Source organism: Spermophilus citellus (genome assembly GCF_964194105.1).
Source record: "Spermophilus citellus genome assembly, chromosome: 1".
NCBI lineage: Eukaryota > Metazoa > Chordata > Mammalia > Rodentia > Sciuridae > Spermophilus > Spermophilus citellus.
In genome coordinates, this window is record NC_138182.1 from 46587089 (window position 1) to 46607989 (window position 20901).

Consider the following 20901-nt stretch of genomic DNA (forward strand, 5'->3'; position numbering starts at 1 on the left):
AGTCCTTACTAAGTGGGCTTTAAGCACTTTACAAATATCACAGATCCTTAATGTATATAACAATTCCACTTTTTATACTGGGTAATTTTTTCCAATTTTCATTTTTAACTATTAGGTATTAAGAGGTGTGTGTGTGTATGTGTGTGTGAATCTGTTACAGATTAAGAAAATGAGTCTCAGGAGACATTAAATAACTTAGCAGTTTATACAACTAATAAATAGTAGTATAGGGATTTAACCACAGATTTGTCTGGTTCCAAAGCTTATCGTCTTTATGTTTATTCCACTGTTTACACAAGAAAAACAATGCAATGTAAAACTGGCTGTCAAGATTTGAAAGATAATGTCTGTTTCTTAGCATTTGGGAACATTTATATTAAATATGATATACATACTACATTTTACATTCGTGGCTATGCCTATTGTTTTAATCAGTTTCCTTTGAGTTAAAACCATTTGTCACATTGATTCCAGAAGCAAATAAAAACATCCTTTGCATAAGATGTGAACAAATTATCATAAACCTTTTCTGCAATAAGGACTTTTTGGGGGGTTGGGCAAAAGTGGTAGCATTCACAAATTCTTCAAAATTAAGAGAACAATGATTCTCTAAGTTTCTCCTACAAAGAATCCTTTATTAGTATTACCATCCTTGAATACATGATCATTAATATCATCAGCTTTAACTGATTAGTCATACATTGTTGTTCTTTACCTGGGCCCCTGTGAGTCTTGGTCTTTGCAAGTTTGGAACCAGTAGCTCCTTTGTTCATAGTTGAAATGGAGTATCCAGTAAAAACAGGGTGTGCCTTCTGTTACTTGAGCCCAAACAGATCTGGACAGAATTTGCGGGTAGGTATCTGCTGGAGATTCAAACCTGGAACACTGAATTGTCCTTTTTATTCTTCACACTCCTGTATTCTATGATTTACTCTCCTTGATTGAATAGGGAAGCTGAATAAATAGTAACTCTTCTCCTTTTTATCAGTAACCATTCATTACTTTCTCAGTCAATCTCAGCATATTTTAATAGGATTCCCAATGAAATTAGCTAAGAGTATGTTTTCCTTTTATAAAAGCTATTTGTGTGCCATTGCAGTGTGTTACAGAATCGTGTTTAGTATTTATCTTTCTTTTCAGAGAGTGCCAGGTGTGTGTATTTGCAGACTGAACAGCTTCATCTCTTTTGAAGTTGGTTTTGAAAGGGTATCTGTCAAAAATTGATTTTCTGCTTTGAAGACTTATCCTGTATAGTTGGGCCATCAATAGCAACTGCTGCTTCTCTAACAGAAAATAACTATGGGGTCTTCAAAGTACCAGAAGCATCAAAAAGAATATCACTAGGCAGGACCTTTCTTTGGAGTAATTTCATTAGATTTCCATTTAAAAGTAGAAATGATTATCAATTTACTATTTAAAAGTAGGAATGATTATCAATTTACTTTTTATCCCATTAAAATATAATGCTCTCAGCCTACAGTTTTCAGCCTCTTTTGTTTCCTCCAAATAATTATATGCTCTAATTTTCTTTTTTGTATTGATAGTTTTTACAAGTAAGTTCATAGTGTAGATCACAGAGTTCTACACAAAGATTTATTTTCATAAAAGAACTCTTAGTTTTCAAAAATAATAAGGTCTACATAATGACAACTCAGAACTTTTATAAGCAGAGGGCGGTATTGGGTTTTATATTTTCATACTCTGTCCTATATTATCTTGCTATATCATGAAGTAACTTCACAGCCATTTCATATGCTTCTAATTTCTTTATGAAAGTGTAAAAGAAAATTTAAAAATATACCCAATCTACATAGAAATTTTTAAGATGTATGAATCTTCTTTCTTATGCATCTTAAGCATTTTCACAGAATTATTCTTGACCCTTTAAATTTTTTTTTTAGAGAGAGAGACAGAGAGAGAGAGAGAGAGAGAGAGAGAGAGAGAGAGAGAGAGAGAATTTTTTTTAATATTTATTTTTTAGTTTTCAGCGGCGACAACATCTTTTGTTTGTATGTGGTGCTGAGGATCGAACCCGGGCCGCACGCATGCCAGGCAAGCGCGCTACCACTTGAGCCACATTCCCAGCCCCGACCCTTTAAATTTTTGTAAGTGAGGTTTTATAAGAGCCTGTCACATGACTAGATGGAAGTCCCCAGTCCTTGGCTATAGCTATCTCTTCCAAATACACCTGCAAGGCAAACTGTATCATTTGTTGAGTCTTCTAAGTGAAGGAAGTTGTAAGACATGTAGTCAGAATACAATGAGGAAAATTTGCCATGGTAAGTTTGCAACTTGCCACTCAGATGAGAAAACATGTAGGGTCAAAATGTTAGTAGTGCTAATGTAAGCAAGTATTCACTCATTTAATAGATACTTCCTTAACACTAATGTGGCAAATACTAGATGGGGAGTAAGAATTATTAAAATGGTGCTCGCTTCAGCAGCACATATACTAAAATTGGAACGATACAGAGAAGATTAGCATGGCCCCTGCGCAAGGATGACACGCAAATTCGTGAAGCGTTCCATATTTTTATGGAAATAGTAGGAGACCTTCAATGATACATAAAATTATAAGAGGTCATGAGGGGCAAGGGGGAGGGAAAAAAGGGAGAGAATTGAACAACAGCAGGGGAGGTAGAGAGTGAAGATGGGAGGGGAGGGGAGGGGAGGGGGGATAGTAGGGGATAGGAAAGGTAGCAGAATACAACAGCCACTAATATGGCATTATGTAAAAATGTGAATATGTAACAGATGTGATTCTGCAATCTGTATTTGGGGTGAAAATGGGAGTTCAAAACACAATTTGAGTCAAATGTATGAAAGATGATATATCATGAGCTATGTAATGCTTTAAATAATCAATAAAAAATATTTTATTAAAAAAAGAATTATTAAAATGTATAAGACTTAATATGTGCTTTCCAGGAGGTCATGATTAATTTAAAAAGAGTCAAGTAGACAGACTTGTGTTATATTAGAGCTGTACAGATGGACCAAAGAGGCAGGGTTGCTGCCACTGCCTTTGAGGAGAGGTTGTGAGGATAAGGATGCAGAGTCTTTCAGGGACTACTATGCATTTCCCAGACAAATAAAGAAGGGAGGACACTTCAAGGAGAGAAGGTTTATGAAAGCATGATGCATTTTGGAAAGTGCAAGTAGTCTGCTGACTAACACATAGGGTTAACTGAGGGCATGCTGGGTGGGGAGGCTTACTGGGATCCAAGAGCCAAAGGAGTCACAGGATTACAAGCCTTAGAGTAGCATGGTCAGATTCATAATTAAGAAAGGGCCCTTTTGCCTTCTAAAGATAATAAATAAAAAGCTTTGAACCTGAACATAGACCTATTGGGAGGCAGTTTCAACAATCTGGGTGATGACAAATGAGGAGGGTTTATGTTGTACCTGTGGCAATGGAATAAACGCACGGCACTGAGAAAGAATTAGGTGGCAGAAGCAATGGATTCTAAATGTCAGAGACTCAGATGAGTAAAATGTAAGCTTTACTTTCATTGGATCAACAATTTAATAAGGAAAACAAGTAAAACTATCAGCCTTATGATAGATGCAATGTCATATTTGAAGTGCTATTCACAGTAGGGTGTTCATCTTAAGAGTCCTTCCTGTGGGAAATACAGGAAATTTTTCTCTAGGAAATTTTTAACCACTGAGAAAGTTTTCAGTCTCAGTCATTCTTGTTGTGTGTGATTATAAAAAGAAAGAATATCTGATTCAAAAACACTTAAGATGTGATTGATAAAGTAGATGGCAGAAAAGGAGAAGACATTTTTGCAGTACAACTTGAAGAAAGATGAAGGAAAGGAAACCCAGACCCCAGAACTGTAGTTTGGCAACTTCTGTAAGGAGACAAAAAAAGAAAAAAAAAAACAGAGATGTGTAGAGCAAGTTAACAACATCTGCTTTGGCACAAAGTAATGCTGGGCAACAGCACTGAGACTGCACAGTGTCATTCTGGGGCTTGGGGAGTGTATTTGAAAAGTACCTGCCAAGAACAGCAATTTTTCTCCAAATCTTTTCCATCTCATACATCCAAATTACTCTGTATTTCTGTGACCTCTGCAGGATCTAGGTGGCAGAGGTGCGCAAGTCTTAAGTCATTAAGTGAAAGCCATAATATCTCAGTGTAGAACCAGGCACAGAAAGGGAAAACACATACTCATGTGCACATCATTTCCAGCAGAGTAAAATTAATTGGCCAGAAACATGTGAGTTGTTGGGAAGTATGACTCTGAAGTTTCTAGCAAACAAGGGAAGATATTACTGGGAATTAATGGTTCCCATTACTACTAATTTAATATGTTTAAATGGGCTTTATCTTTTCTTTCTAATGTGCTGACTTCTTAATTTAGTAAATATAATAATGATTATGAAGGATTTCATAGGTTCACTTCTGGCTTGCTCTTGCTAAAATTGTATTTTCTCTCATGTCCTTAAATTTGAAAATTATAGATTCTATAGAACTCTATTCCTAGAGTTTCATGTGTGTAAATTTACATAGAAACACAGGAGAGCAGGGAGTTTGTATAAATAAATGTAGCAGGGGGATGCATTTGGATTGGATGTTTGGAGTGAGAAGGATCTCACCAAGGAGACCATAGCAGGAATTCTGTACAGAAGGAATGACTTCAGGGATGCATGAAAATGCATGGCATGCTAAAGAAAAGCAATAAGCAGTTCAAGTAGGACTAAGGCATAGATTGGCTGGAGAATCAGAGGATGGTGTAAACAAAAACTGTAAGTATTTGTCAGAAATATTCTATGAAAATCTTCAGTGAACTCAATTGGACAACCTGAAAATTTTTACCAGGTGTTAGACGTAAAATATTAGAAACAAGTGAGGCCTACTAAAATTGAAATAGTTCTATTTCTTCTCAAAGATGATAGTGATTGTCAAGTTTTTGAGTTGATGGAACTACCCTGAAGGGTTTCATTATTCCTGTGAAAATTAGTAGTTCTTGTGGTACGGAAATGTTTTAGGAATTGTTGATAATAGGTATGTCAACAACTTCCAATTGCATAATGCCCCTAAAAAGATCCAAATCTTTTTCATGTGTTTTCCTTCATACTCCAGAAATAGTTTTGGCAAAGGTTCAGAGAAGTCAGAAATTTGCCAGAACATGCTCTTTAAAACCCTGGCTCACCTCTTTATGGAAACGGTCTAAGACAAATCTCTTATATGTCATTCAGATGATGGGACTTGACTTTGCCGTCCATATGCATCAGGCTATGAATTTGTTTCTTTCTGAAACTTACTCAAGTATTATAATTTGATCTGAGTCATAATTTTGATATTCACCTTTTTTTTTAGTTGAAATTTTTACTTCCAGATCTTTATTATTACTTCCACAAGGGATTAAAAATATCACAACATATAAATTAAAATACATCATTGTTTCAACAAACATAAATTCATGAATGATACTGAAGATAAAAAGCAATGCTATTTATAGGCCTAAGTTCATTCTCCTCCCCACTTAAAATCAAATCCAGATATCATTCTAGCTAAGACTTTAACAATGTTAAGCAATGCAAGCGATGGGATCTTAAAACCATGGAAAATAACCATTGTTGTTTCAATCAAGTCAGATATAAAAACTGAACTCTGGTAGACTTGGATGACAGATTTCAGTTATAGAATATAAGGCCTTTTGCTAACTGGTTATTAATTTAGAAGTACCCCTGAATTAACGTTGAGTGTGTTTCAAATTCCAAAGCTTACTCATGCATCCAAGTATAATGCTTCTCCTTTCCCCTGCCCACTAACATACTGAAGGGGAGAAAATTAGGAATGGTCAATTTTTTTCCACAGTTCTTTGGGAGGGCTTAGTGAGAGAAAAATAAACAAGGGGTTATGGTTTACCTCTGTTGGACAGCCTAAAGTCCATATTAAGAGTTTAGAGAAAGTATTTCATGTGACCAAGGAACAGGATGGAGTCAGTTTGGTTGTGCAACTCCAGGACACCCTGCTTATGTGTCTTTCAGTTATAGTTGTCATTGCCAGTAGCATCCTGTTATGTGGTTTCGGAATAGATTCTATATGGGGTACCTGAAGGTCCTTCCCATACTCTGCCAACCAAACAGCCAGTGCTATTTTTATATAGAGCCAGGCAGCCTGTAATTTCCATGACTGTTATTTAGAGTGAGTTGGCAAGTTCAAAGCAGACTTTATGCACATCCCTGGCATTGTCAGTAGGAACTGGAAGTTGAGCAGTTACTTTTTCTCAAATGGATGAAGGGGTGTCCCCCACCCTTTTCAGTATTTCAATGTTATTTCTGTAATATTATCAATGGATACATTAAGAGTGTGTGTGTGTGTGTGTGTGTGTGTGTGTGTGTGTGTATGTGTGTGTGTGTGTTGTGTGCGCACATGCATATGCTGGAGATCATACCCAGGACCTTGCATATTGTTAGCCAGTGTTCTACTAGTGAACGACATTCCTAGTCCTAGGTCCATGTTTCAGGCTAGTTGTCAACCAGAATCATTTTTATTACACAATTCTTCACCTGTAATTAGATTTTAAGATGTGAAATGGTTCTCTTGTTTTCAAAGAACCAATTTAGGTGTATTTAGAGCTTCTTAGGTACGCTTTATTAAAGCATATACTATCTATCAGGACACCTATTCCATTGGGAGGTATACATATTTTCAAGCAGAGCAACAAGTTAATGCTGGCCTTTTAAACTATCACTGACATTTCCTTCTTCTTGCTTCAAATTTTCTAAACCATAAGGAATTTTGAAAATTACAAATGAAGAAGTTAAACCAGGCATGGTGGCTCATGCCTGTAATCCCAGCAGCTTGGGAGGCTAAAGCAGGAGAATCATGAGTTCAAAGCCACACTCCGCAACTCAATGAGACCCTGTCTCTAAATAAAATACAGAATAGGGCTGGGGATATGTCTCAGTGGTTGAGTGCCCCTGGGTTCAATCCCCAGTACCAGAAAAAAAAAAAATACTGAAACATTAACTGATATTCCCCTTCCCAAATTTGCATAGCTGGTTAATACAAGAACCAAAACTAAAAACCAGCTCTCTTTGCATTGTTTTATTCTGTGTCTTCTCTGGTAAAGAGTAATTAATATATTTATTTCCTTTATTTTTCTCCTTATATATATGAGACCTTATTTTCCTTTATGAAAGCAAATGAAGAATATAGTTCATTTCCTAAACTAGCAAAGAGAGACCCTGAGCCTTGGATATATTTTAAAGATCTGCCGTTGACACAAAAATGCATTTTCATAATATTCAAAAGAGAATACAATTATAGTCAATCCCCTAACTCATCACTGGCCTCCCTCCGCCCCCAGCACACTCCACACTTTTTGCCAGTGAAAAGATGGAAGTACATGGGTCATAAGTCAGTATAATTGTTCAGGTACTTAAAATGTATTTTGGATAATAGATATGAAAGCACATGTGCCTTTTGGAGATACCTGTTTTAGAAGAATTTCAGTGGGAATTTCTTTTTCTTTCCTCTTATGTCAAACATTAGCATTTCAAAGGGACAACAAGCATATTCTGCCTGAATGTTTAGATTTTTATATTAAGCAAAAAAAAAATCAAAGCCTAATATGGTCTTACTAAACATACAGAAATTTTTGTCATGCTATTTCTTTACTGAAAATAAAATTATTTCTAAATGTAAATATGTACTCTTTTTAATGTCCATTAGACTGACTGCAAGCACCTTTAAGTTGTAGCCATGTGCCTATTATTTTTAGAAAACTTGAAAGTATAAGTTATTATTTTTAGGAATTCAGTTTATCATGGAATAAGAAATTTCTAATGGGTTAAATGACAAATCAATGATTCCTTTTTTAAAAAAGTTCAAAGTCAAATTAGTATAATTTGGAACTGTAGCCTTGATTCTCAAATTTGTCTACACTTTTATACTTTAGCTTTGTCATATTTGCTTTTTTAAAACTTTAAAATAAATTAAACATAGAATTATTCCTTTAGAAGTTAGGATCCTAACTTTCTTGGTGAGAATAGCTATAAAATGTGGTCCCAAGAGGGTTTCTGGGTGCTGATGATGTGCTACTTCTTTGGTTCAGATGTGTTTAGTGTTACACTTACATGAGTAACAGGCTTATATAGGCATTTCTGTATGTTATTATGTATCAAGCAAACTGAAAGAAGTTAAAATGCCAAAAGAAAGTCTATGAAACTTGCCCTGTATAACTGACAAACATGGGCCTAATAATACTGCACACTAGTTATTATTACTTGGTTCAAACTTCAAAAGAATAAATTGAAAATTTTGATAGATTGCTAAAGTTTTTAAAAATGACTATCTGTGCTCTATTTGCTGTATCAGAAATTAATAGTTACTATTGAACATTTTACCAATTCAAGGAAAAAATGTGTGAATCTTAATTATGTTTGTCTTTGAGGTAAATATGCGATAGGACTTCACCTTCTGTATTTCTGAAATGTGGAATCTTTTTCATCTTAATGTGTATTCTAATCATCATCTTTTTTTAATAAAATGAAGCATAATTTTCTCCTAAACAAAGCATTCTTTAGATTTATTGGTGTGGTTGATACTAGAGGGCTCATTATGTTATTCTATGATTTGGAAACAAGAATGCTCATTTTTCAAATCATCCTTAACAGGTTGCCTCTACCAGAGCAGACATTCATGGGTTACTGGACAATTGGTCAGGCAAGAAATGGAATGCAAAAACTCCTGTGTCCAGCAGAAACTCATCAGATAGACATAAAGGTTGATATCTTTATTATTTTCTCTTAAAATATTGACTCTTAGAAATTTTTCCATGTCTTCCCTGAAGAAAATCCATACAATAGATCTTGCAGAAATGACTTGTTCTGACTTTTTTTTTTTTTTTTTTTGCTTCTATTCTTTCAAATCTTTCTGGTCTACAAGGAACTCCATGTAGAAAATTCCTAATGTACAGATAAAATTTCTGAGAACTAATGTATGTTTTATGATAGTCAGGTATGTTTTCCTAGGACTTTTTCCTAGGACTGTTGCTCTGTTATATTTGCCTTTACTTTGTGTTTGCTAACAGAGTTAAAATTTTGTGCTTTTATGAATTGCCTGCCTCTTTTTTAGCCATATATTGTTGACACATAATGTCTTCCTGTGAAAAGGTAAAGGAAAAGAGGATTAGTCATAGTTGCAATTAAAATCACTCTAGGTATTTCAAGCAGAAAGGGTTTTATCATGGGGGAAAAGGTGCTTGTAAAATCATTAGAAGGACAGGAAGACTTGCAGCCAGAGGCTAGTCAGTTTCAGGGTCAGTGATTCTGCAAGTGCTGTCATCCTGTAGCTGGGAGTTGCACAGGAAGGCAGAGTCAGCAAACTTTTTCTGTAAATGGCCAAAAAGTAAATATTGTAGGCTTTGTGGTTGCACAGATTCTGTTGCAACTACTCAACTCTGCCACCATAACGCAAAAGCAGTCATGGCAATATGTAAACAAATGAATGTGGTTGTGTTCTGCTAAAATTGTATTTATAAAAACAAGTAATGGGTCAGACTTGCCCTGCAGTCCCTCATGTATCAAACTGGCAATAAAGGACAGAATCTCTGCTTATATTTTTAGATTTTCCTTGTTTGCTATGGCTGCAGGAAGATGCCCACTCCCTTTGTTCTGTCTTCCAGATCTCATACAAGTGTATTTAATTGGCAGAACCAAAATCACTTCCAAAATCTTTCTCAAGGGAGTGTGACAAATGCATTTGTTAGTCTTCTCGTCCCTGATGCACAGACTAGATCGAATGAGATGGGATGTGGATGCCAATATCTAGCTCAAATATTTTTGACTAAAGACTGAAGATAATCATGCAAATCATTGAAATATTAGTTACATCCATGGAGTTCTTCCAGGAACTCCAAGTACCCAGTACTAATATTCATAACATCATTAATTTAGTTTCTCTGCCTATGTTTATTATTGAATAATTATCACCATGTGTGAAATACTCTTTCATAAGTAACATTAATGAATGTCAGTAAGTATGGTTTTAAAAAATTAATTTCAAATGTCATATTTTTTCACATTTCATTTAAAAGACTCATATTCAACCCTTACGTTTCTTTGTTATGATGTAAAAAAATCATTCTTTACAAAGGAAACATATTAGAACATGGCTTATTAATTTATAAGTCATTCTGGTTTGGACAACTCTAGGTCCTGATATATGGAGTTTGAAGTGGGCTCTTGGTTTGGCAAGGAATAAAGTAGTGAGAAATCTTGTGGGATTTTACATCTGGTATATTTTGTGATTAAAAACAAAAGAAAACGAGAAATCATTAACCAAGATAGCATGTATAGAAAGCATTTGTAAATACAAGTATGGAAATATTATTGTTATAAGTACTATGTCAGAAAATAAAATGTGGAGTAGATCCACATTAAATACTCAAAATATAAATTCTATATTTTGGAAGAACTTTAGCTTTTCTATGTTTTTGTGACTACCCAAATTTCTTAATTCAAACAACTACTTTATTATAGGGTCCAGTGTTTATGAACATACAGAAGTATCCAATAGAAAGACATGAAAAGAGATCCCTAAACTTTACTGAAGAATGTGTCTCCTGGAGATTACCACTGGATGAAATTAATTTAATTTGTGACATTGCTACATCATGTGGTATGTTAAGTTTATTTTTTAATCTTTTATTCCTGTATTGATTTTTTAAAAGGCTTTAAAACACTCTCTAGTTATCAAGGAGTCTATGATAAACTCGGTGACTGTCATTCTTGGATTGGATAGCAATTATATATAATTTAGAACTAATTTCCTCTAACAACCTAACAAAATGCCATTGTGGAATCCACATAAGCACTGCTGAGTTTGTATGCATATGTCTGTTTCTCATTACAATTGTAGCATGAAGTTAAACACACCCAGGCGTGTGCTAAAAATAGAAGGAAAAAAGAAAAAGGAGAAACATTGGATTTTTTGGCTGGGATTCCAGTTTGGTGATTGCATAAACCACAAAAGCAGGGCCAGAGTGATTTGCAGTTGCTAAACTTTTCATTGTAAAGAATGGCAAATAAAGAATGGGAACTGTTGGCATATACATTTCTGGACTGTTGCCATTACTTACTGATTGACGCAGGAGGCCCTGAGTACTTTTTGGCAGTAGTTCTTCAACTGATGTCAGTTACTAAGGCAATATAAACAGAAGCGGTAGCTGGGGGAAGGGAGAGTATCTCCAGCATCACTTAAGATGGAATTGTTGAGGCAATGTTGAGTATCTTGTGTTTATTCCTGTAAGTTTTATGGATATAGTTTATACCCCAAGTCAGCTATTTTGAATAAAAGTATGCTTTAAAATATTTACAGATTTTTTATTGTTGTTATTTGCTTGTTTTGGGTAAAGATTTTTGCTCCTAAGATTATTTCATATTTGTTTGTAAAGTGAAAGTCTGAGATTTTATTTTAAAAAATTTGAACTCTGACCCTTGTCTCATATTCAGGAATCATAGGTAAGTGTGTTATGATCCTCTGCCCAGGCCTATGGCAGGTGGTAAATCAGTTGTACACTCTTCCCATTAAACCTGGTCACAGGCTCTTATTTCTCAATAGCATTCAGGCAGCCCCTTCCTGTCAGTCAGAGGCGACGCTGATAAATGTGTCTCATTTGCTGTCCCTGATAGAATTAAACCCTCTTATTTCAGTATTTGCCACATTTGCAAACTAGATTTTTTGTTATTTTTATTTCTTGGTGTTTTGTGTATATGTATGTTTTACCTATTCTGCACTTCAGATAGAAAAGAGTTAGAGCTGGAGTTAATTTTATATCTATGAGTCTGAGCCAAAGGCCAGATGATACTTAATACCTGAAGTAAAAGAGAACAATTAATAAATTTATTAACTAAATTTATGTAAACATTCTTACTGTATTTTCCATAGCACTGATGGCTATTTTTTTTTACTGAGGTTAACTTATTGTTTTAAAGTTAGTATTTGTAATATATCTATATGTAATATAATTATTACATATTAACATTGTAGATATGGCATTCATACATGTAGTCCAGATTTTCTAGGATAGTTCCAAATTTCAATATATATCATTGTCATACTGGGTGTCTGAATTTTAGGTTCAAAAATACAGCTATTTATAAATAGATATCTGGGTACTGGGTGATGCAGATAGCATTTATGAGACAAAGCAGCTTAATTCCCTGCCTCAAGGCACTCACATAAGACATTATCAGAAGTCTGATCCAGAGCCTGGTTACTCAAAGGAAGGAGCTCAAACAAGCAACCTGGAGCAGATTGAAAGGACAGAATCTGTATTCCCACCACAGACTTACAGAACTTGCAATTTAATTAGTTCCCCAGGTGATTCATAGTCATTTTAAACTGGAAGAAACACCAGTATAAAATTCAGAAAATGGACTTAAGAAAGCACCCATTTAAGATGTTAGAAATTTTCTAATAAGGAATACTGAAATATGAACAAAAGTTTGAAACTGAAGATCTGTAAGGCTAAGATTTTTAAAAGTGGAATTAATTAGATCCTAAATATCTAGTAACTGTCTAGAAAATGAAAGATCAGCAGTTAGAAAATATTGAACTGTTGTTATTCTGAAACAACAATGGAAAAGAGAAAACAGACTTTCATTGGAACACAAGGGAGAATTTCCTGACATTAAAAATTGTTAACTAATTAATGATGTTATCAGGAGATATTGTGGCCTTTTCTTGGGAACAAATAGATACCTCCTGAAATAGATAGGTGTAACTCTACATTTAGGGAAGGAACTAAGGTGCTTTTCATGGTCTTTTTAGTCTAATCAGTGCATCTACAAATCATCTGCTGGGTTTCAACTGTATGTTCAAACTTCATAATTTAATTTTTCCTAGGCCTCTTGATCAGTTGGTAAGTCATTTTCAAACCACTAAATTAACACCTTTTTGCCATTTCAGAAAATGAGGAAAATACTCTGTATATAACTACATGCAATCCTGTTTCCTTATACTTTATGAATATGACTGGGGAAAGTGGCTTCTTTGTGGACTTATATGACATCTTCCCAAGAACTGCCAGTGGACTTTGGCACCCATTTGTGACAGTGGCACCACTGGGAAGTCCTCTCAAGGGTCAAGTTATTCTCCACGAAGAACAGGTACACCAGGCTACTCACATTCTATAATTATGGGAAAAGTAACTGATGTGAAGAAAAAGGCAAGAGTAATTTTCAACCTAAAACTGAAATATGTGTTTTTCATGATTGAAGAGAATCATGAAAAATTCATTTATATTGGGGGACATATCAGGAGTTATATTTTATCAGTTCCACAAAGGTAGGCTACTATCTTGCTCTCTGTACCAACTGCCCAATCAGGGTTTTTCAGCCTTGCCACTTTTTGATATTTGGAGCTAGATAATTCTTTGTTATGAAACTTACTCTCTCTTAGGAGAGAGAGCCAACAAACAACCAAACCAACAAATAAACATGTCAATTTCAGGTAGTGAAAAGTGCTATATAGAAGCAGTGACATCTGGGGAAGTGATGGAGAAGAAGGAGGAAGAGTTGGGAGGGTGAACAGTGCTAAAAAGAGTGCTGAGATACCTTCTCTGAGAAGATGTCATTTTATCTGAGACTTAAATGACATTCTTTATATAGAAGTAGCAATGTAAATATATTGCATGGAATACACTGGAATCCCTTAGTATCTGTGGTGCTCAAGTTCTATCCATCACTTCTAGAGATTAGTGCACTAAGACAGCACTAATAAGAAGTACAGATACCCAGATTCATGCTAAACCTAATTCTAAACAGATGCTACAGCTCAAAAGACAGATGCTATAGGTCAATGAACAAGACAACAAAAATTCCTGTCCTAAAAAGCTTATATTATGGTTCAAGAAGATAGACAATAAGCAAAATAATAATAATAATAATAATAATAATAATAGCAACAACAACAACAACAACTTAAACTATACCTTTAGCTAGAAGTTGAGATGCAAGAGACAGAAGATTTCCATTTAAAATAAGGTCCTCAGAGCTTACCTAACTGAAGGGTTGGCAACAAAGATCTGATGGAGATAAAAGGGAGAACAGATATCTGGAGGAAGAGAGTTCTATGGGAATCATAGATTCAAAGTCCCAGAGACTGGATCATGCCTATTTATTTTTAAAGAAGTCAGGTGGGAGCCTAGGAGTAGCTCAGTTGGTAGGGGGGCTTGCCTAGCATGTATCGCTGCAAAAAAAAAAAAAAAAAAAAAAATGACATAGAGAAGTGTACATGGAAGATTGAATGACGGGAAAAGTAAGAAGTGAGGTAAGGAGGTTATTCAGAGATGAGGAAGAGAGAGCAGTGGGAAGCAGATTGTGTAAAACCTTATAGGCCATGGAAGGTTCTGGTCTCTGACTATGAGTAAAAGGAGGAGGTATTAGAAGTTCTTTTGGCAGAGGAGAACATGATCTGACTTATATTTCAAAAGAATGTCTGTGTTTGTTCAGTGATAAATAATCTATAGGTGCTAAGGAAGAATGAGAAGAATTAGTTCAGAGATTTCTTGCAGTGATCCAGGCAAGAGATAATGGTGGTTTAGAGAAGGATGAAGGTCTTAAGTAATGGTAGATCTTGGATATATTCTCTAGGTAAAGTTAACAGGATTTTTTAACAGAGCAAATATATGGGGTAAAAGAGTGTCAACTCAAGAGCAACTTCAAGATTTAGGGCCTGAACAACTTGGAAGAAGTTGTCATTAATTGAAATGGAGAAGGAATCAGTTACAAGGGAAACTCAGATGACATTTGACTAAATTTGAGATACTGTTAAACACCCAAGTAAATGATGAGACTGGAGTTCAATGGAGAGGTCAGAAATAGAAATATAAATTGGGTAGTCATTGGTATATAAATGTTACATAAGTCATGAGACTGAAAAAGGTCACCAAGGAGTAAACGTAGGTGGGAAAAGTCTAAGCACTAAGTCAAGAAATCAAGGACATGAAGAAGGAATCAACAGCAGGGATTGAGGATGAGTGGCTGGTGATGAATGTGGGTAAACCAGGGAGGGCAGTATCCCAGAAGGCAAGTGATGTCTCCAGGAGAAGGATGGATTGTTAAATAGTGATGGTGTGTCAAGTAAGAAATTACTACATTATCTTATGTTATTATTTTAAGTGCCCAGTGAGGTAGCTGTAAGGCATATTTACATATGAGAACACTAGGCTCAGAGAGTTTAACCTTTTCTGTGGATACACAGCAGGATTGAGATTCAAGTCAAATTGGATTGACTCACAAGAATTAAACTTTACCCATTCTCTTACTCACTGCAGGTACTTGGAAGAAGAATACTATAGTGTGAAAATTTTAAAAGTCTTCGTATATTTGTTGATTAATTATACTTCTTCTTCTGTGAAGTGTCTGTTCAGTTCCTTAGCCCATTTATTGATTGGGTTATTCATTTTTTATGTTCTGGAGAATAGTGCTGTATCTGAGGTCCATGTGGTAAAGATTTTCTCCCATTCTGTAGGCTCTTTCTTTATGTATATAAGTGATCAACAAATATATGAAAAAATGATCAATATCTTTAGCAATTAGGGATATGCAAATCAAAACTACTCTAAGATTTCATCTCACTCCAGTCCAAATGGCAATTATCAAGAATACAAGCAACATTTAATGTTGGCAAGGATGTGGGGTAAAAGGTACACTCATACATTGCTGGTGGGAATGTAAATTGGTATAACCATTATGGAAAGCAGTATGGAGATTCCTCAGAAAACTTGGAATGAAACCATCATTTGATCCAGCTATCCCACTCCTCAGTTTATACCCAAAGGACTTAAAAACTTCATACTATAGTGATGCACGCACATCAATGTTTATAGCAGCTCTACTCACAATAGTTAAACTATGGAACCAACCTAGGTGCCCTTCAACAGATGAATATATATAAAGAAAATGTGACATTCTTAAAGAAGAATGAAATTATGGCATTTGCTAGTAAATGGATGGAGCTGGAGAATATCATGCTATGTGAAATAAGCCAATTCCAAAATAAAACAATGGCCAAATGTTTTCTCTGATATGCAGATGCTAATTTACAATAAGGGGAGGGGTTTGGCTAAGAAAGAATAGAGTTACTTTAGATTAGGTTGAGGGGAGTGAAGGGAGGGGAGGGATATGAGGTTAGGAAGGATAGTAGAATGAATCAAACATTATTTACCCTGTTTACATAATATAACTATATGACCAGTATGATTCAATATCATGTACAACTAGAAGAATGAGAAATTATATTTCATTATGTATGATGTATCAAATTACATTCTACTGTCATGTATGACTAATTAGAACAAATAAAGAAAAGAGTTCATAATAGGAAAATATTAAAGAAATGCAGCATTGTTACCTGTAAGTAATACTATCAAGAAATAATACTTTTAGATTTTATTTCAAGAGGAATATATTGGATAAATAAAATGTCACTAACTTTTTGAGGAAATAAGTTAACTTAGTTGTTGCCTAAATAATTATCATAAATTCTGAGTTAAGATATTTTTCTGGGTTCAGTTTTGGGCTTGTTTTTTGCATTTTCATTTTCTACTAGAAACAGAGTTCATCCAAATATCAGTGTCTGTTTTGAATCCTATATCTATAAGAATCATTAAAAGCACATAATATGTTAGTGATTTTTCATTCAGTAAGTCAATCAAATTTGTATGAGAAATGAAATTTGTAGGGGCTGGTGCTGTAGCTCAGTGGCAGAGCACTTGCCTAGCATGTGTGAGGCTCTGGGTTCGATCCTTAGCATCACCTAAAAATTAAAAAATAAATGATATTTTAAAAAAAGAAATGAAATTTGTAATATTTATTCAAACAGTTCTGCCAAATTTTTAGCTGACAAATTCTCTGTCAGTTTTACATACATACAAATTCTCTAACATTATCAGATTTTTATGTTCTCAGCATGTGTTTCATTTTCTCAAAAAATCCAGTTATTTAACAATGTTGTTGATTAATATTCTGTTTGATTACAATGACTTTCATTGTGAAGCTATGTTCAGCATCCACAGCCAGTATCTTGTCTCCTGGCATCTGTCTTACTTATCCCTTTGGCCACAATGTCAATAGTTGTTCAGAAAGGAGCTTAGCATCCTGAGCAGACATGCAGTATGTGGATGCTTCCACTATCCTGTCCTCTAAACTGCCTCATCCTTTCCCAGAGAGGATATCTTGGCTGTCTGTTTTATAAGATGGGCCTATTGGGATGCCAGACCTGTTGATTCCAACAGCTGTGAAATTTAACAACTGGTAGATAATTCTTGTGGAATGGGAACTGAGTGGACTGCCATCAGTTTCTTCTTCTTCAAACTGTCCTCACTGAAAATGAAGCTGAAATATTGTACTGCCATGAGTTTACCTATCCCTTGTCTTCTTAAAATAAAGCTTTGCCTTCAGATGCACTTTCCTTTAGTTTAAAAAATTGTTCAAAAATTCCTTGCTAAAATAAAATCTTTAGTGAAAAAAGGAAAACTTCGCTATGCCTAAAAATAAAGACCCTCCCCTTCCTTCACCCCCCATGGAATTATTTATTACATCTACACAGAGTTTAGAATTTCAGACTTGGGGACATGGAGGTCATCCAGAGGTTACTTTTCTCCCAGTGAAATACAAACATAATAAAATTGCTCACTTATTTCTCCTCCCTGCCCTGCTTAAAAGAGCGCCAAAGCCACAGTTAACTTGTACTCATGTGTGATGTGAAATTCTATTTTTAAACTCAGACAGAATATATCATTAGTCATTTACAGAAGGAAACCATTAACATCTTAAAAGATGGAGCCACAGAACTCCTTCATGTTTCCAATTACTTATAAAACTAATTCTAAATACAGTCATAGATGGAAATATATACATTTTCTGTCACTTGGAAAGATACAGTTTTTCAGTTCATTTATACCAGGTTATGAATATATAAGTTTTAGACCCTAAAAAAGAATATAAATGGGAAACTTCACTAACTTATTTTTCTGCTTAAGCATATCTTTAGTCATCTGCTTATTTGTTGGTTTAATTGTTTTGAGGGGACAAAACATTAGGACATCTTTAAAAATTTTTTTTTATTGGTTGTTCACAACATTACACAGCTCTTGACGTATCATATTTCATACATTAGATTCAAGTGGGTTATGAACGCCAAATTTTTACCCCAAATGCAGATTGCAGAATCACGTCGGTTACACATCCACAATTTTACATAATGCCCTATTAGTAACTGTTGTATTCTGCTACCTTTCCTATCCTCTACTATCCCCCCTCCCCTCCCCTCCCATCTTCTCTCTCTACCCCATCTACTGTAATTTATTACTCTCATTGTTTATTTTCCCATTCCCCTCACAACCTTCTAAATGTAATTTTGTATAGCAATGGGGTCTCCCTCCATTTCCATGCAATTTCCCTTTTCTCTCCCTTTCCCTCCCATCTCATGTCTCTGTTTAATGTTAATCTTTTCTTCCTGCTCTTCCTCCCTGCTCTGTTCTTAGTTGCTCTCATTATATCAAAGAAGACATTTGGTATTTGTTTTTTAGGGATTGGCTAGCTTCACTAAGCATAATCTGCTCTAGTGCCATCCATTTCCCTGCAAATTCCATGATTTTATCATTTTTTAGTACTGTGTAATACTCCATGGTGTATAAATGCGACATTTTTTTTTATCCATTCATCTATTGAAGGGCATCTAGGTTGGTTCCACAGTCTAGCTATTGTGAATTGTGCTGCTATGAACATCGATGTGGCAGTATCCCTGTAGTACGCTCTTTTAAGGTCTTCAGGGAATAGTCTGAGAAGGGCAATAGCTGGGTCAAATGCTGGTTCCATTCCCAGCTTTCCCAGGAATCTCCATACTGCTTTCCAAATTGGCCACACCAATTTGCAGTCCCACCAGCAATGTACAAGAGTACCCTTTTCCCCACATCCTCGCCAACACTTGTTGTTGTTTGACTTCATAATGGCTGCCAATCTTACTGGAGTGAGATGGTATCTTAGGGTGGTTTTGATTTGCATTTCTCTGACTGCTAGAGATGGTGAGCATTTTTTCATGTACTTGTTGATTGATTGTATGTCCTCCTCTGAGAAGTGTCTGTTCAGGTCGGGGATGTGGCTCAAGTGGTAACGTGCTCACCTGGCATGCCCGCGTCACTGGGTTCGATCCTCAGCACCACATAAAAATAAAATAAAGACATTTGTCCACCGAAAACTGAAAAATAAATATTAAAAAATTCTCCCTCTCTTTAAAAAAAAGTTAATGTCTCTCAAATTGCTTATGTGCTAGGAATTTATGTAAATGTTATATATAGTTATCATCCAAGAAAGACTTCTTTACTAAAACATACTATAGTTGATCTAGAATGGAGACTTTATAATTTTTTGACTTATTTGTATGTTTTCTTAAGAAAAATTCTAATTTATCACTACTGTTTTTAAAACTTTAGAATACCAACGAACAATACTTCTTGATTAGATGTTAATTTTTAAAATTATATTTCTAACATACTTTCTTAGTGGAGGCTTACATATTATATGGAATGATACATTTCAAGGGTGATGTTGTGGGAAAATTAAAGTTTTATGAACATGCTCAGTAAATTTTGTAATATAGTCATGTTTCAATATATGGTCTGACATGAACTGTGTGGTACAAATGCTATTTAATTCTTGAGCACTTCAATAAATTTAGTTTGTAATATAAATATGAAACCACACTATAAGTTACTAAATTTGCAGCTGAATCATTAATATTTTTATATTTCTTTTTACTTCCCCAACTATATAACATAATAGAATGCAAGGATCATGATTAACTTATGGTTATGTTCTCCTTTGTGCTTTAAATTTAAGCTGCCCTGTTGACATTATGGAATAATTGAGCAAATATTTCATATTTGATTGTCTTCTATAGGTTCCTAAGAATATTTTAATTCTTTGGATGCTTTGTGACTTTATTTTCCCCAAATAAAGTTCTTAAAATGAAATATTATAAGGGTTAGGATAACTGGAGAACCCAAATTAAAACAAAACAAAACAAAACAAAACAAAAAAAAAAAAAAAAGGAGAATTGCATAACAATGAGGCCTGACAAACAACTTGCATGTGTCTGTTTTGCAAACTTGTTAGTTTAATCTTAAAACATTTTAATGTTTCAACAAGGAAAGCCAACTTCTTTACATCTCTTTAAAATATCTAATCTTTTCTGACTTTCTCAATTTTATGTTTTTGTTTCTGTTCATGTATTATAATGCTTAAAGTTTCTTTCTTTTCTTGAAAAAGAATCCTATTTACTGAGAGATTATTACCTCATTGCGTAGCTGTAATTAATAATGCTTCATTTGTATATAATTTTTCCCTTGTACAAGTTTTTTTATAGATTAGTATAAGAATTTATTTGCAATAAAAACCCAGGTAGACATGTTAGATCATCATCAGCACATAAACTTAATTTTCCCAGGTGGTGTCAGCTGTCCTCCCAAATGGCTGTACATGCTTACTAATAGTACAAAAGGGTCACAAGTCCCTGTGTCACTGCCCACACTCAGCATTGTCCAGCTTTATAATGTTGTTTAGTCTTGTAGGTGTAAAGTGATAGCTCCTTTCTTAAAACTTGAATTTCTTTGATACCCTTTACAAAATTAAATGAGAAAATGTCTCCTTCATCCAAATCCATTTTCTCACCTTGCTAAAACCTCTTAGCACTACATTTTCTTCATAATACAGCACCAGTAATGAAAGTCCTTTAAGCTCAGTGAATTTCAAGATGACACTCATTACTAACTGGGCTCTTGGGGTCCTTCATATTTTTTTTGCTAACCCATCTTTATATCTAGTACCTATTTTCTAAGTTGAACTTTTGTTTCTGAAAAGGATAAATGAGAT

The 20901-nt window shown here is 34.7% G+C and overlaps 1 protein-coding gene across 1 annotated transcript in view; it reads left to right on the forward strand.

Annotated features, from left to right (window-relative positions):
- The window catches only part of VWA8 (von Willebrand factor A domain containing 8), a 425268-nt gene that overhangs the window by 252969 nt on the left and 151398 nt on the right, over positions 1–20901 (forward strand). Inside the window, exons 27-29 of the mRNA XM_081281141.1 lie at positions 8638–8746; positions 10504–10642; positions 12935–13134. Of these exons, the coding sequence (XP_081137267.1) occupies positions 8638–8746; positions 10504–10642; positions 12935–13134 (448 nt within the window). The remainder of the gene's footprint in view (positions 1–8637; positions 8747–10503; positions 10643–12934; positions 13135–20901) is intronic.